Source organism: Phaethon lepturus, unplaced genomic scaffold (assembly GCF_000687285.1).
Source record: "Phaethon lepturus isolate BGI_N335 unplaced genomic scaffold, ASM68728v1 scaffold8678, whole genome shotgun sequence".
NCBI lineage: Eukaryota > Metazoa > Chordata > Aves > Phaethontiformes > Phaethontidae > Phaethon > Phaethon lepturus.
In genome coordinates, this window is record NW_010559661.1 from 1 (window position 1) to 17,731 (window position 17,731).

The following is a 17,731-nucleotide window of genomic DNA, read 5'->3' on the forward strand; positions in this document are numbered from 1 at the left end:
AGCCGGGCGGGGCAGCGGGCAGGTGCTTGGGAGAGACCTCGGCTCCCTCCGGTTTCACTTGAAAAGCCTTTAATAGTTCATATTCGCGAGGTTTGCCCCTAAATATCCCCCTAACGGCAAAGTACTTTGTGGGTGGAAACTGCAGGTATGTGCAGAAACAACAACAAAATACTGCTATTCAGTCAACAAAAAGCACAAGCCTAAAGGTAAGCAGGCTTTATTGGCACACAGAAGCAGCTTGGTTTTGCAGCTATTTTTTTGAGAGATTTGAGTTATCGCGATCTCTCGGGTTCCTGCTTGCCAGATGAAGAATCGTGGTGCTCCCTCTTCGGGCATTAAATATCCCCAGCTGTTGTTTCAGCCGCTGTTAGGGCATTTAGCCATTTTTTTTTAACCCGTGGCCAAATCGGATACAGCAAAATGCAGAATGGGAACATTTTCCTTAGAAAACGGTGGTTAGAGCACAGTTTGTGTAATGAATAATGCAGTATTCTGGGGGGGATTTGTTTGTCCTTAGGTTTGAGTATACACACAAGAAACAGACGGGCGGAGCAGGCCAGTATGGCAAAGTCATAGGCGTTCTGGAGCCCCTGGATCCCGAGGACTACACAAAATTGGAGTTTGAAGACAGAACCGTTGGCACAAATATTCCAAAACAATTTGTGCCTGCTGTTGAAAAGGTACAAAGCGTTTTGTGTGTGGGTATGGTACAAGAAATTGATTTTTGTTGTTTTCCTGCTATACGCTCCATGTTTACTGTGGCTGTCTTGCCTCAGGCAAGGAGGCTGTTCCCGTTACTTCACTGGAAGCAGAATCAAACTTGTGTGGCTCTGCTTAATCTTACATTCCTAGCTTTTCCACTTAATTTAGAAGCTGCTGTTTGTTTTCTTTGGTGGTGTGTGCTTGCTCTGTTTCCATAGCAGTGCCGCGGTGCCAAAGGTAGGCTTTCTGTTCGTACAGACAAACAAGCCTCCTGTTGAATCTGCTTTTTAACGGGCCTCTTCTGCTCTTGATTGTGTCTGTGCGATTCTCAACTCTACCCTCTAGCTATGTAAGTTTTTTTGTGACTTCCCTGAGGCCAGTTAGGTAGGAAACGGTAATTAAGCTAGGTTTCCTGCTGATTCTCAACTCTACCCTCTAGCTATGTAACTTTTTTTGTGACTTCCCTGAGGCCAGTTACGTAGGAAACGGTAATTAAGCTAGGTTTCCTGCATGAATTACCAAATATTCTTTCTTTTTCATCTCTTCTGTGGCTTCCTCTGTGTCTGTCTCTCTGTAACTGTATAATTTATCATGTACTACTTTAAGTAGTACCTAGCATAATTTTTCAGTTCCCGTAATAATGGATCAACCTAAAATAATTCCTTTGTTATTCCATGATGCAACACTTAAAAGATTTTTGCCAAGTCCTGGAAAAACCATGCATTCTGAAATGAATCTTATTCTTCAGTCGAATGGTTAGAGTAGTTCTTTCCACGTGGAGCATTCTTTCAGTTTTTGGTCATACAGTCCCTTAACAAAGAAAAATCCTGAGTACATTTCTTTTTCTTGTCCTTAGCTTGTTACACAGTTTCTTTTTCTAAAAAACATCAGTATCAAACTGAGGTGCCAAAGAATGGTAGTACAAAGTTTTCAAATGCTTGGGAAAGAAAAATTTTCCCTACTCTTTTGTTCTTCCATCATCTTATCAAGCAAGAAGGTCCATGGGGTAGATGGACCCCTTGTCCATCCAAGATGTAACCTTGTCTGTTATTATTGTTTTGGTTTTTAAGTTTAATGTGTTTTATATGCTGATGTTAATGCTGCTCATTTTTAAGCTTCATTTTGGTCTAAAAACTGCTAACTCCAAGATGTTATTTGACAGGGATTCCGAGAAGCATGTGAAAAAGGTCCTGCATCAGGGCACAAGATCTCTGGAGTCCGGTTTGTCCTAGATGATGGTGCACATCACATGGTGGACTCTAGTGAAATCGCTTTCATCAGAGCAGGAGAAGGAGCCCTAAAGCAAGGTATGAAGCTGGTCATTTGAACGCATAGTCCTGCTGGTGTCTTTATTGTTGGAGCTAAATTTACTGACCTTATTTCTATAGGTTCATTTCTTGCCTGGTGTATCCATACATACATTCAGAGTGTGGCTGGTTGCGTACAGCAGAATATATGCAAGCATTTATAGAAATGTTGACGGAGGCACAATAATTCTTTTAGTTGTATGAAGCAAATCCTTTTTCCTAGAATAAAGAAACACTAGCAGCTTCATCCTTGCACAGGTCTGAAAATAACATTCTATCTGACTGCGTGCCTCTCAGCATTACAGTCTCAGCAGTACAAGGCAAGGGAGCTGGAATTCCACATAGTCAGTTATTGTTTTCCCCCACTGATGTAAGAAGTGCTTAGCATTAACCATAAAACACTTCGTTGTTGTGCAGAGGGGTAGCTTGAGTGATAACAGCCTTGTTCTTTAGTTTGTTCAGCTGCATATGAATTTAGCTGAAAGTTAATTTATGCAATCTGGCAAGACACAACTTCACGTTACTGCTTGCTTTCATTGTCGTGGGTCTATTGGGAAAGAAGTTGTCTTAGCTGTCCCGTCCAATCTTACGGTTGGAGTGGATTTGGGTGGCTTCTTGCAAGGCTTCAATTGCCAAATTAGAGGTTATTTAGTACACACGATCTAGGTAGGCACCAGGGTATGATTATTTAATCGAGCTTTTTTTCTCCAGCTATGGAAAATGCCACTGTGCGTATACTTGAGCCCATTATGTCAGTGGAGGTGATGGCACCCACTGAATTCCAAGGAGTGGTGATAGCAGGAATTAATCGCCGTCACGGAGTGATCACAGGACAAGACGGCACAGAGGGTTACTTTACTCTCTATGCTGAGGTTTGTGTTGTTCATTGATTCCTGCCCTTTTATTTTCCTGCTTTGCCTTTTGACTCCATTCCTGTTTTACTTATTGACTAATATGTGTAAACTTGTAGCCAAATTTTACAGTGGATAAGCATAACATCAATTTTCAACTTGTGGCAGTGTATTGTGCAGTATTAGTAAGCCTACTGTAAATCTGTCTTGCTCCAGAGAAGCCGAGTTGCTAACCTAAAATCACGTGGTGGCAGCCAAAGGAGCAGAACTCGGGTTTCTTGAGATGGGCTGGTGGTGCTGCCTCGGAGGGAGAGGGCACAGAGCTCAGGGGGAAGATCTTTTTGTGAGCTGCCTTCCTTCAGCCGTTACCTGCATTAACTGTAATCATTGCAGGTCAACGCAAATGACTTGTCTTCATTGTTTGTTCTTTCTTTTATGTCCCTTCTAAAAACTTACTTATTCTTATGTTAGGTCATGTCGAAGCGTACATCTAGCAGCGGTGGTAGGGTAAATCATGTCCGCAAAACCTCGGCTAACGACAAGCCACATGCTACATCACTCCTGCTTTGTAAATTGTGTTTAGAGCTGCTGTCTTTGAGATATTTTGAATGTACCATCTCTTGCTGGGTGACGCAGATTACTGTATTTGGGATGCTCCCCGCTCTGGTGCATTCACGCTCTGAGATTTTTAGGGTTTCCGGCTAAAAACACATAGTGAATATAAGTTAGTTGAAATAAGGGGTACTTTACAAAAATAGATAATTAGATCAGTACTGTTTACAAGGAACACCAGATTTTACTGACTCTTTATATCATAATTGAGATTAAGTGGATGATAACCCAAAGCTGATGGAAAAAGATCTTGTTTTTACAAGAATAGTATGCTTGGATTTTAGGTGCCACTGAATGCTATGTTTGGATACGCCACTGAGCTGAGGTCTTGCACAGAGGTAAGCACTCCTGGTACTTTTTACTAGAACATGTTCATTTATGTAAATCAAGGGTGCTAATTTGCATCATTATATACATAGCATATGCAGCAGTAAAAGCAATAAAAATCAAAACAAATGCAAAATAGGAAAATAGTCTGTAATAGCTATCATCTGTGTCATTTCTGGACAAAAAATTATTTTTCAAAAATTCTATTTCATACTTTGAGGAGGGAAGAGATTCAGTCTCGTAAGTAATATGAAGTGATAGCTATGAGTGAACGTATTAAATTGACAGGCTGGAAAAGTTGAGGCATACTCCTTAAGTTATAAATATCTGCAAGTAGAAGAGATTTTTGACAGCAGTGCTCACGTTATCAAGATGTCCTTTTTAAATAATATATATGCCTGTAGTTACATGCTCATTGAATGTGTTTGAATTGGGCAAGTTCATGTGTTATATAAAATTTGCTGTTCCACATCTTGTGACACGTTGAGTGCTGGTATTCTGTGAGCACTGGAATATTAATTTGTTATTAATATTGTTATTAATACTGTGATCATTTTCAGATAAGCAGAATCGTCACTCTGATGAGATGGTGATCTTATAGTCTCGTATCAAAAAAAGTGTTCAGATACCGTTTGTCTGGTTTTGCACATCGTGTGTACGTGCCTCAGTACATGGTGGTTGTATGCTTCATTGTAAATTATTATTGCATGTCATTTCAGAGGTTAGGGTGTGGCCTACTGCTAAATAGGATTACATGTTTATGATCCTCACTTCGACTGTTCTTCTTCCAACTCTGCAGGGAAAGGGTGAATATACGATGGAATACTGTAAATATCAACCATGTTCGCCCAGCACTCAAGAAGAAATAATTAACAAATACCTCGAAGCAACAGGACGACTTCCTGCAAAGAAGGGCAAAGCCAAGAGCTGACATTTTTTCCTCTTGAGTGCATTGAACAGTTTTTCACAATCTTCTCTAAAAGCTCGGTTGCCCAAGTGGTAGAAGCAATCAAGGCTGGCTGGATAAGTGCAGGCTGCAGTGGGACTAGGGCTGGTAATTTCATCATAATATCCTTCCTTTGTGGTATTCTCAGCAGCCACCGGGAGATTACAAACGGAATTGTTCACATGTAAATGCTACTCATTAACAAAATATATCAATGTTAAAACACTGATGATAATTTGTCTTGAAATCTGTCTTAATCCAGTTGTATTAAAATAATTTTACTTTTTTACTTGATACATTGTTATTTTGTAATTAGGCTAGTTACTGTTTCTCTGGTTTTGAAAGTTCAAAAATTTTAGTTTAAGAGACTCGGGTAATTATGAACTGCTGGACAGGGACAGGGGTGGCGTCATCCAATACTGAGCATTTTTCACATACATGCTCCAAGCACAGATCCTTTTAGCTCCTGCACTTACAGCGTACCATCTGGAGAACGAACGTCACTTTCCCTCCTCATCCTTCAGGAACAATGCTTGGAGCCTCCGAAGTCCAAACGAACTGGGTAAAGTGAGCTGTCAGTGCAACTTGCTTGTCCCCACATTGGCTTATCTTGGATGGTACAAGTTGACAAGAATGTACGTAGAAGTTAACTCTTTCCAAAACTATGAACAACGTGGATTTATTTTATGGGCTTGCTTTCTTGGCTCTTTGTTAGAAAGCCAAATGAAAGATTCATTTTCCCAGAGTCTTACAGTCAAAAGGACATGTTGCTGCTGATGCTCAGCTTGGCAATCAGTTGAGTAGATCTTGCTCATTCATAGAGGAAAGATAAAAAAAGGATGTCACAGTTAGGTGAGAGAGAGAAGGTATTATCATCACTATTTATTTTTAATTGCTACCAGAAGATCCACGCTGAATTTTCTTTGCGTGCTCTCTCTTCCTGACCTACTCAGCTTAACAGCATTTTTGCAGACTTCCAGTAAACAGAGAAGGATGTTCCAGTTCAAAACCAGCTACATTCCTGGCACAGGATTGTGGTTGATGTTTACCAGACGCAGACAGAACTGTAATGGCTGGGCTTCTTTTCCTCTGCCTTCACGGAAAGGCAGTGAAAATTATTTATTTTAACCTTGAAAAAAGTACAGTGTCAGAGATTTGTCAGGGGCGTGTAAATGCTAACTAAACACAGGCCATAATGTTGCATGATGTTGCTTTGGGCCAGATCCTTCTTGATTCCCTTATGTCTGGAGCTTTATTTTTGTGAAAATACTCAGCTGGAACTTGTTTCAAGAAAAACCCTGCAGGTTCTCTGACATTTGGAAATTTTCTTAAGCAAATATAGCAAGTTCACCAAAATTCAAAGATGTCTTATAAAAGCAGTATGAATGCAAGAAAGAAATGGGGTGGCTGTTATTTTATTTATACTTTCATCTATTTATAAACAGAAATGCTTATATTTATTGCTGTAAGTATATCTTTATATTGATCTAAATATATAAATTATTTCTTTATATTATGCTTATTAGAGGGCAGTCATGGTGTAAATTCCTGGCTAATGGGTTCTGCCAGACGTGTGCTGGTTCTCCCCAAATCTTAGGCAGCCGATGAGAGCATGGCCTCGCTTGGCACAGCGCAGGGGCAGCTGAGGCACAGCGGGCTCTGCTGAACTTCAGCACGAGGGAGAAAACCTGCGGGAAGGGGAAGGCTAATGGATAGTGGGGGACAGTGGAAGAAGCGCTAGCAAGGGCCTAATTTTGGAGTGCCCTGGATTTTCTTTGTGCGTGATGGGTTTTTTTTGTTTTCTTTAATCAAATTTTAGATAGCCCTTGCAGTACATCTGACTTAGTTGAACTCTTCCTAGCAGCAAAGATGGGAGAGCTATTCCTCGTCTCTTGTCCGTGCCTCTTAGAAATAGGCTGTGCGTGGTTTTTTTAGCATGAAGAATTCCCTGTGAACCTGTCTGAGCCTCAACCCGGATAATGTCTGCATTGATGTAACCAAGAATTTTTCTTGGGTAAAAACTGTATGATTTTGGGTTCTGATCCACTGACAGAAATCTTGGCCGTAAAGAAGTTGGGCGAAATGTTGCCTTTGAATTCCAGCAGGTTTGCTACTTGTCTAGAAGTTACTGTGCGGTTTCTTAACTGATGTAAGTTTGTGTTGCTCGTTAGTAGTCAAAGTTACACCCATCTGGCAAGTTGGAAGTGCCTGATCCTCTGTTCTAGGTCTGGCGAGCAGTGCCAAAAACAAGGTAAGGAAACTAAATTTGTGGTTAAGTGCATTGCTACAGTAGAGCCCCAAAATGCAAAATCCATACTATTTTCTTGGTTTAATTCTAAAAAATATTGTCACCAATTTCATTAAGAAATGTTGCCTTTATAAGCTCTGATTTCATGCTTTTGAGGATGAGAAATGTTTTACCAGCACAAAAGAAAACACCGAGAGTATGTGAAATGTTGCTTCACTGAATTTATTGTAATGCCTATTATGTGCTGATATAAAAAGCTTCAGTCAGTAAAAGTATATCAGACCCTAATACACTTGTGTAAAATGCCTGAATTTGGGGGGTTAGCAGATCACCCAGCCTTAATATCCCCCAGTTAAAGCTTTCATGTTGAATGCCTTAATCATTGTTACCGATTACAGATCAACGATAGCGCAATATACGACGAGTTATAAAGAACATAACCATTCCAGAAGGCAGAGACCGTCGCTTGTTTGCCTAGGTAGGGTGTACTTATTGATTGGGAGTTAATTTAACCTGGCGGAAGTCTTGCTAATGGGGGAAAAAATGACAAAGTGGAGACAGTTTGGCACAATCTTGGAGAACAAAGGCAGGACAGTGGGTCTGCTGGAAGCCCATATGGAGAACTTGGTGTGAAAGGACAACATGCTCTTGCAGTAGGGCTTGGTTGTGTTGCGATGGTACAGGGCATGGCAGGCATTAATACAAGAGCTGTTTGACGGTGTATTCTGGCAGCGGGCTCTTCCCCCAGCAAACACAAATGTGGAAATTCATCTGTACAGAGCCTTCCTGCCTTTGCAGTTCTGCCTGTTTTCGTTCAAGGTAAAATAGCAAGAACTGTGTCATACTGCAAATAGACTAAGACACCATCCTCAATTTCTGCCTGGCAGACACTGCCTTGCAGTGTTCTGGACTGGTGTCAGATGTGGGGAGACAACAAAACATGTTTTCCTTCTATCAATATTTTCTGACTTGCCTTCGCAAATCTGAGAGAAGAAAGTTTCTTTTTCTGTAAGCTCACGCCGCAGGGAACCGCGGTGCGTCAGCGGGACGAGGGCCATGCAGACGCTGGTTACCGGCTTCTGTAGGGCCTTGTGGGGAGACGTTTCCCTGCCCACGCTTGTCCACATCCTTTTAAAGGCCAGACGCTGGGCGAAGATGGAAAGTTGGGGTCGAACAGCAGCATCATGAAAGAAAACCCAACCTCGGCCCTATGTGACTCTAACAGTAAGTTAGTGACGTAAAATCAACTTGTGTATGTTTAGCTGTGTATATACGTAGTAGCAAAGTTTTTAGGTGGAACTCTAGAACACCTGAGTCTTGCAGTTTAAGAAATTGGAGGAATTAATTTTGGAACAAAACAGACTAGTGAAAGCATCTGAATTCACTGTTGTGTGACTTGTATAGAAAAATTATCACAACTCCGGGTCTATTAACACAAGGATTTTCTCATTTAATACATACACATAAAGCTGACAATCTCTCTTAAAAATTTGCTCCCCTTTCATGTAAAAGCCCAGCAGCTGATCCAGATTCCAATCCAGATCCATCTTCGAGCCCCCGATTCTCTGAAGCACAGAAGTATTTCACTTTCAGAGGGTGACCAGGAAGCCAGGTGAGGCGCATGTGACATGAAATAATTTCCTGCAGAACAGATTTAAAAATGCACGTCTTTTATGATCTTTGTACTATTTCTCTGTTGATGAAAGGAGGTATTATATGCATATGCTTTCCTACCTGTGTTGGAATTTCATGGAGTAGGACAGTGTAGTCAAACTCAATAAAATCATCTTTCCTTATCTGGACATGCATCAAAGAGGAAAAAAAAAAATCAAGAACACAAGTTACATTGTTGAAGGTTAGAGTCCACTCTGACTTACTCCACTGCATTTAACTTGCTTAGGGAGCAAGATGAATAGGGCTTGAGATGGCTGCAGTCGGTGGCTGGAGTAAGGGAGGTTTTGTATGTGAAGAGAAGGGAAATTAGGAGCACTACCTGCATAAAAACTTTGAAGGCACTAACTGGAGTGTGGGTCTGCAGTGTGACAGCTCTCTGACGTGAAGCTAGGCTAAATCAGGTGCTAATTACTTGAGCTTAACCCTCAGATAAATTTGAGGATCTTACCTATTAATCTTTCGTTCAGAGAAATCTCATTCTGAATAGCTAGGGAGTAAAAAACGAACTGTGTCTATCGATCTCAGATGACTGAGGGAAACAAAGTTTTGGGACCTCCTATATACCAACATACCTGCTGGCGTAAGGTATGTTCCCCAGAGAGTACGTGTTGGGTACTAGACTGATGCTACCTTTGAGCTTGGCTAGGAGGGCAAAGAGTACTAGGAGCGAGTTGGTGTGGGGCTCACAAACTGCAGGACCATATGGTCAAATCTCCTGATTAAACCTGCAGAAGCCAACAGATCCACTCACGCAAAGAAAGAAAAGCAAATTTGGTCCAAATGAGTAAAATTTTTCCACCAAAATCTGGACGAAATACTTGTCCAGAGACAGAGATACTTGTATGGAGAAGCCACTGGGATTTTGGGAGAATCACACCCACTGGGGAGAGCGTGAGCTGTTGACGGTAGTTTTATTCTCTGCTGCTTGGGAGACTCTGTTAGCTTCTCTAACGCAGACGTGTGATTCCCACTTCGCTTACCCACTGCTTCACCGACGTGACTTGCGCCATGAAGTAACCCAAGTTCTCTGTTGACTTTTCCCACATTATGTAGCTGCTGCCAGCAACAGCCAAAGCCCACACTGGCTCCAGGGCAGGTTCAATATTGCCGTAGCTGTCTGCAAGGGAGAAAGAGAGTAACATAAAAACGATTCATTCTGGCTGTTCAGCAGGAAAATGGTAAACCACAGAGCATTTTTGCCTGGTGTAGCACTATTCCTGGGAAGCGGCTCTTCCCTCCTCCGTGTTACAGTCTTGAACGGGAAGGAGAATGATGCTAAACCTGCAGTCACAGTAAAAGTATGAAAGCGTGACGGAGCTGAAGTTGCCAAGAGGCACTATTGGCAGGTCCCCACAAGGAGGTGAGAAACCCAGCGTCCCTGGTGACGGAGGGCCTTACCTAGCCGGCAGGAAAAGAGGGACCGGGGCACTCTGTTTCCAGGGTGGAAAATCTGTTAGCCATCCCTTGTGAATTTCCCACCCGCAGCTGGGGAAGGTGTATGGGGTAAGGCAGTTGCCACTTGAGGACATTTTGCATTTACTTGAATATTAAATTGCACAGGCTTGTTTTTAAACCCCAAACACCTTCACAACGTTGTGTTGACTGCCATTGTTGCTAAAAGCAGCGGGTTTTTTTCTCCCCAGGAATCGTTGGCAAGTGGAATTGTTTTGATAGTTAGCTCTATGGTTTTAGGGTGCTACTGTAAATATGTGTGTCTCCTTTTTAAAACACGTGGATTTGCTTGTGCTCTTAAAAGTGCCCACACTCTTTAAGAGAAAATGAAATACAATTGATTATTTGGAGGAATATACCTGGAATATTGTTTCCAATTACTGGTTTGGTTTGGTGCCTAATTTTTTGGTACAGTCTGTTGTCCTCTTCTTGGATTTGCTTCTGGTCTTTGGTGTGCATGCACTTGATACTGACAACAGGCGGAGACTTTGTCTTCGGATACAACACTGTAGCAAGGCAGCTCCCAGCATTTTCCTGTAAAGGTAGAATTTAAAACTGTTATCTTTAATTGAGATTTTATTTACCAGCACCACATTCTTAAAAAAAGCTCTTGGTACTAACATGTGAAGTATACATGTGGAAGTACATATATGTCTTTGTGACACGCTTTGTATGAAGCTGTAAGGGGGTCAAGAAAGTCTTTAGAAGGATAGAAATTTTTTTCCCAGAAAAGTAAATAGGTTAAAACCACAAGGCTAAAGTGATTTAACAGAAGTTTTTTAATTAAAAAGTGTAGCAGAAATGCACAAAGTCATCTTGGAAATACGTTTGAGAGTTCTCAAGAAATAACATTAATCGATAACAGGAATTTTAATTGTGTGATACTTCATTCTTGAAACAAAAATAATCTAATGCTTCATATTCTGAAAATAATTTGAATTTCATAAAACGTGCGTGTAATGGAAAAGCAGATGCTTACAGTAAAATTGCTAATGACAAAATGACAACTGTCTGACAGAATGAGCGTGTGGGGGGGTATAATTAAAAAGAACACACAACTGTGTCAGCTCTTTATTCTCATTTTGGTGTGTGGACACAGCAGGAGCTACAAGGGGATCATAGGACCATACTGTCACACTGACTTTGGACATTGCAGAGTTTCGCTCAGGCGCTCGGTGGCCTGACGGAGCCAGTCGCTCAGGCACTGAGCGAAGCGGGTACCTACGGTGCTCCGACCACTTGGACCCCGGCGGAGGCAGAGGACTGATTAGTTGAGATACCCTGATGGTGCTAAGAGTAAACCATGCCCCATGCTGGCCAGGCAGGTAGGAGCATAAAGGTGAGTCTTTCCATTGTGAAAGATCCGTTTACGACAGCAATTAAGTGTACCCTGTTTTGGAAGTGTCGAAGTTCATTTAACGTACGCTGTCGGAAGAAACGCGGAGGGTCATAAACTCACCCCACTTCTGTAGTCTTCGGTCGTGAACTGCAGGTAGTACTTGTGTCCGGAGTCGGGGATGCTCTGGAAGAGAGAAGGATTCAGCCATCAGTGTACCTATATGAGGTGTGACATCAGCACTGAGGAGGGAAAACGAGGGTGCGGTGCCGCGGCGACCTCACGGCCTTGTAGCACCGGGAAATTGCTCAGATGAGATGCACCGAGATGATCCCAGCAGCAAACACAAAGGGTCTTAAAGCCAACAATAAATATCCTTTTTGTTAAGGGAAGTTTTAAAACCTTTCTTCACAGAGATATGCAAGAAAAAAAGTGCAGCTCCAAGTCCCTCACAGGACAGATTGATACTGAGTAACTTTAAAAATAATAAAATTACAAATCGGCGTTCAGCTTCTGAGGAGGTACTTTTTGCACAGGCTATCACAGTGCCCTTGAATATATAATTGAATCGAATCTTCCTGACCGATTCACAGCTGAACGGGAATTACACAGGCTAATTTAATCTTAGGGATGCTGACCTTCCTAGGGTTTTCTTCTGTGGTGACTGGAAAGGGACTAATTTCACCACATAGCAAGTCAGAGCAGGATTCCGATCTGTCTGCTCTCTTTTGCCCTGGAAGTACCAGTCATTTAGTTGCCCAATCGACTATCCAAAATTCCACTTGTTGAGGAAAAATAAAAGAATACTTCTTGCTGATGGGAAGCAGGCAGTAGCACCTCTTGTAGCACAAAACATCAGAAAAGCCTTAGAAATGTACACCTTTGAAAGATGTCATTTTCTTGGATTTGGGTTTTTTTTCGGTTTGTTTTGCGTTTTTTTTCCTGTTGCTGACAGAAATGGTTCAGTTAACAAATTGTATTTTTAGTGTGGGATGTTGCAGCCTGTCCTGGCCTCACACATGCTGAAACGTTAACTAGCTTTTAATGTCGGCCATGAAAAATACTAATTACCCTGAAACAGGATCGGTGTCTCATTTAATAGTGTAAGAGCAGAGCCTCATCAAAAGTATTTGCATTATCTGCTCTTTACTTCATTAGTCAGTCTCATGTTTTCCTACCAATTTGTATATTCACTTCTGAAATTTCTGTATGTATTTTTGAGTGGGGATTCCAAATACCAAATAGTACGGAAAACTTTATTCAACTAATCTCTTGTAAAATGACATTATGTGTTGTATGTGACTCAAATTGCTGTATTCCAGCAACGGCACCAATTTGTTAGTCTTACTCATTTTTTAAACAATGCTCTTCAGATAAACAGGGGAATTCTGGCAGTTTGCACGATTTTGAAGATTAGAACCCAAAGCAAACGTGCATGTGTTTTATTTATCTGAACTTGGGCCTCTGTGTTCCCACCATACTTTCTTCCCCACTGAACACACAGCACAGTGTTAGCAAAGTTTCATCCCCAGGGCAAGGTCGTCAGCCTGGCACCTGCCTTTAGTAGATAAGAGGGCAAATTGGGTCAGTCACTTGCTCTATTTTTATGAAATCCCCTCTAGAAGCTTTACGATGAGGCAAGTCTGGAGCTGGACCCAGCTGGCACCGTGAAGGGAATGGAGGGCATGGAGAGAGGACGAGTTCAGGCTTACAGGCTCTTCTCTGCCTCCTCGTTCTGCATATTGGCTAAAATCTTGTCCTCAGAATGACAGAGATCATGGCATGAACAGACACTCTTAGCATAGCAAAATGGTAAAAACTAGCTTTCTGAAATGGAGGTTTACAAAAGAATCAATAACTCATGGTGCTGAAAGAAGGGTCTGATCTCTCATGATAATCAGTGCAGTTAAATCTAAGTTTCTAATTATTGTAAAGCTACCCAAGAGGTGTTATCTCTATCGTTTCCAACGTTCTTCGTTTGATCAATTATGGGTATTTTTTAAGCACAGTGACCTAGGCTTACTCCTTTTCTTGTCATTAGTACTGCAGATGAGAGAACCTGAAATTGAGTCAGTTGAACTACAACGCTTCTGAAGCGGGAGAAAAAAAGCCCCTTTTCCTCAAGGGGCACAGTACAGCAGCCTGACTGCACAGTCCCAGTTACAGCGTCAGGGTCTTAAAGGCTGTAACAGAAGCTCTTTTATGGTTAAGCTGGATCTTTTTTGTCCAGCATATTCAGTCATTTAAAATATGTTCAACTTTTCTTCCGATAGTATTCGTTCTTGTGTTGGTGTCACCTCTTCTGTCTGCTGAAGAAAAAATTGTTTATATGGCTGTGATAACTTTGAGAATAGTAATCAGATTCTGACAAAATGTCTCGGCAGTTTCATTGCATTTGCCTGATACCAAGCACCAATAAAGAAAACAAAATCAATTGGAACTTTTTATAAACTCATTATTCAGCCTCTGATTCTTCTCAATAGAAGGATATAGAAAAGCTTCATGACTAATAACTGGGTAAACACTCACTTTAAAAAGAATACATAACTCTGTGCATATGTGGTTTTTGAAGCAGATATTCTCTCTTCATTTGCAACAACTCCACCGTAGCAATACTACTCCCCTAGAAAACTTTGAAGTGGCACTACACAGCTAAAATACACGTTCAATCTGGGTACACATACCAGAGGGTGGCTTTGATCTTACCAGGGAGAGGGAGAAGGTACATTTGGCATGAAATAATTTTACCTTGTACCGAAGTATTTCTAGTTTTGAAGAAAAGCACCACTTTTATTTCCACTATCATCCCAAAATGCATCGCTGTAAACCATCACATAGTGTGAGTTAAATAAGAGCTCAGGAATATTTGACATCACACAGTGATGGCTGGCTAAAGGCAGCCAAAGATAAAAGTGTCCAGAAGAGAAGAAAACAAGTGAGTAATTCATTTTTCCACTGAATATCTGGGTCACGGGATTGCTTTATTTCCAGGCTCAAAATTAATGCAACTGTCATGACAGATTTTTTAGTACTGTAAAGGCCAGAATAGCAATTTAAGAGCAGTTCATTCCAGTTTTGCAATTGGTTTACACTGCTAACTCCCCACTGGCACAGAAAGGGGTGATCCCTCTCTCACCCCTTGCCACAGGTTTCCATCTCTTCTCCTGTGTGTCGCCCCACCAGCCTTTCTTCCCTGGGACCAGTTTTTGTCGCTGGATCAGAGGGCTGACCTGGTCACTAGGCACGGAGAAGCCAGCCCTGCTGGGAGAGGAGCGAGAGGCATGTCCTTTGGGGTCTTGCCTAGTGGGATTCCCTCCTGCCACCGTCCCTGCAAGCCAGCTCAGGTGGCCTGTGGCTTCTGGAAGTGCTGGAGACGTCTGATCCACAAGCAGCCAGGTGCGCTCTCGGGCTGCCCCAGGCAGGAGGGAAAAACCAGCAGAGGAGGCTCTTTTCTCCAGCTCTCCATATCTAGCTTTCCCTAGACAATCTACCTACCCTGCCACTGACTCTACCTTTCTCACCCTAACGTGGGGTCCTGACTGTTGGAAAGAGTAGAAATCTTTTAACTGACTTCCTAATATTAGGACCATAGTCCTGATACTACGCTGTTTTGTGTCAAGATTAGCTTGCAAAGAGAAATATCCACCTGTAAAACTGTATTTTGTAGTCCTATTTAAGCAAATGTTGCTATTTAGTTGGGATTACCTTTAGACTTCACCTCCTGGTTCACCTACCTACCTACAGCTCAGCTATGATTTCCTGGACAGCTTGGTACCAGAGACTGCTATGTCAGTGTTTTGAAAGTTTCTCTCTTGAATTCTAGGTTCTTCAGCTGGCACACAGTAATGCTTCTCTTCTCAAAGATGTATTTTAAAGTGCAGCTGTCAACAATTCCAGGAGATGCATGCTGCTGTTTCCTAGAAGATACTCCCTTAAATTAAGAAAAACCCACATCAACGAGAAGGGACAACAAAAAGAAAACTGCAGCCAATGGCAAGGTAGGAATTATTGTATGTTTGGCGTATCTCTGATATTTGTTGCTAGGAGGGAAAAGCACTGAAGTCTCATTTTACCTGAACTTGAAAAAATCCTTCACGTTTAACAGAGTTACCGTAGTGGTGATTGTCTCCAGTCCTGTTTATAATTACCACAGTTTCACTGGCTAATAATGTTACTTTTAAAATACAATGCTCATGATTAAATTCCATGATAAAATTATACTATTTTACTAGATCCAGTAATATACTAACCAATTAGGAAACTACCCTTATTAAAAAGAAGAAAAATATTAAAAAAATGAAAACCCAACCAAATAAGAAATACCCCAACATTTCTGTCTCCTGCATTCATGTAATATAGCACATTCTTTCCAGGAAATTCTTTTCATTTTTTTTACAGTGGAGGACAGGAAAGAAGGAAGTGACCGTGTGTAGTGCATTTCTCCTCTCGTTTTCACACAGCGTGCAAAGAAAAAGGGGAAATAAACAGCAGAAAGGGGTTATAGCAAGCTCCTACAGCATCAAGTACTGTGAGGAAATAATGAGGCATTTCACTTCTCTATAATGAACCAATTTTTGTCTTTCCTATATTAAAAGGCAGGTGGCTGATGGTGGAAAAAATCCCTTCCCCTCCCCACAACCAAAACTACCTGGCAAATAGTCAGTTACGCTGGGGTTGGAAAGAGGATCTGCACTGACCTCTTACTTCCGCTATGTCTCTTTACAAGACCAGTGCGCTGCTCCCAGGGGCCATGCTGTTGTTCTTAAGAGGCACAAGCATTTGTATACGTAAATATATATATCCGCACACTGCCCAGTAAATACAAAAGGAGCACTTGAGGCTTTTGAGAGAAGTATCAAATCTCATAGTAAATTTCTGTCGTAGATGTCTGCGGCAATTTCACAGGAAGAACGCAATGCCACAACCATCCTCAGCACCTATTACGCTACCTGTTTACTGACGTGTTTGGGAATGATGATGAGAACAGAGTTACCTAAAGGCTATGGTCTCTGATAAATCTATAGCCGGACGTCGTCTTTGCATTCCCAGACAGGCAGCATGAATAACACTATCCTTCAGCCTTGCGTTACGCAAAGTAATATACAAATTCCAAATAGTTATGCAGTAGTTTGTGTTTTGTCAAATGTAATTGGAAATTGTTCTGGTCTGTTAAATACTGTGCGCAACTCAAACATGCTTCAAATTGTTCTGGAACCACTGTTCCTAAGCTATATGTGAAAGATTGACGCTCAAGTTCAATGATGTAAGGAGCACAATAGTACATCTTAAGGCTGGCTTGGAACTTCTTTCTTGAAACGAAAAATTTTACACTACACCATCTTATTCTCAATTTTAGGAGTGAGGGCCTGGATTGAACAAGCTGTGCACGTGCTGAAGGGCAAATGTTGTAAGATCTCCTTTTCAGATGCCAGAGCCATGAAAAGGATCCAGTGGAATCCAGTGCTGTATTGGGCACCTCAGACTGGGAATCCAAAACAACCGGCCCTCGCTTTAGGGAGCTGCCCAGCACTAACTGAGAGGGAAAGGGTAGAGCGCAAGGCCTGGTTTTAAGTCCCATCCACTGTGATAGCTTAGACCCTCCTCAGCTCTCCAGGAAAGTGGTGCTTTCCTTCCAGGAGCTACAGCCTTGGACAAATGTTCCCCAGAAGTTTCTGCCTGTTGTCTTACTTTCAGAAACTGAGTAAGCTGTTAAAAACCCCAAAACCTCCAAAAAACAACCAACAACCCAACCTGTGGCCAAAGGAAGGGCGGGCGGCATGGCACGGTGCTCGCAGGCAGCGGCGCTGCCCATCGGGGTGCAGGCGCACCGGGCACGCCCTGGGCACCTCCTCGAGCATCCCTGACACGCTCTCCGTGACGTGAAAGCTCTGGCCCTGTAGCCGCTCCTATCGGGGACTCCTGCCCCTTTCTGTCACCTCACTCTGACATGTGTTTTGGCAGATAAAGGCATGTTTTCTGATGGGAAATGCGTTGCCTTTAGTTTGCCTCTTGGACTCTGGAGACAGAAAAAAAAAAAAGCCGAAGCCCTTTCCGTCCCTACTCGCACCAAGTAGACGGCCGCTCCAGAAGCGGTTCTGCTGAAAATGCTCCCTTACCAAACTGTTTTCTTTCCATCATGTGCCGGCCATGGCCCTCGCTTTCCTCTCCCTGGCCTGCGCTACGCTGCTTCCGATTCCAGGACAGGTCCCTCGGAGCCACCTCGGACAACACCCCGGCCGCTGGGCTTGGATTTGGGGGGTATTTAAATCGTGACCT

The 17,731-nt window shown here is 42.2% G+C and overlaps 2 protein-coding genes across 2 annotated transcripts; one reads left to right on the forward strand and one right to left on the reverse strand.

Moving 5' to 3' along the window:
- Positions 1-517: 517 nt before the first annotated feature.
- LOC104625725 (elongation factor G, mitochondrial-like) lies at positions 518-4,971 on the forward strand (the record flags this gene model as incomplete). Its single annotated transcript, XM_010293429.1, has 5 exons — positions 518-680; positions 1,865-2,009; positions 2,721-2,881; positions 3,757-3,810; positions 4,599-4,971. Coding segments are annotated over 5 exons (655 nt in total), but the record flags the coding sequence as incomplete, so codon positions are not given.
- Positions 4,972-8,475: 3,504 nt separating this feature from the next.
- RARRES1 (retinoic acid receptor responder (tazarotene induced) 1) lies at positions 8,476-13,196 on the reverse strand. Its single transcript, XM_010293430.1, has 7 exons — positions 13,168-13,196; positions 11,952-12,048; positions 11,579-11,641; positions 10,479-10,653; positions 9,648-9,784; positions 8,728-8,790; positions 8,476-8,634 (listed from the first exon to the last, which is right to left on the reverse strand). The coding sequence occupies exons 1-7, from the start codon at positions 13,194-13,196 to the stop codon at positions 8,476-8,478; spliced, it is 723 nt and encodes a 240-aa protein (XP_010291732.1).
- Positions 13,197-17,731: the final 4,535 nt, after the last annotated feature.

Bases quoted from the DNA above. Each gene is read 5' to 3' on its own strand.
- RARRES1 (XM_010293430.1), bottom strand. From the start codon at position 13,196: ATGCAGAACGAGGAGGCAGAGAAGAGCCT. The intron at 12,049-13,167 runs GTAAGCCTGAAC...ATTCCCGTTCAG, and splicing joins GAGGAGGCAGAGAAGAGCCT to CTGTGAATCGGTCAGGAAGA. The intron at 10,654-11,578 runs GTGAGTTTATGA...CTACCTTTACAG, and splicing joins CCGAAGACTACAGAAGTGGG to GAAAATGCTGGGAGCTGCCT.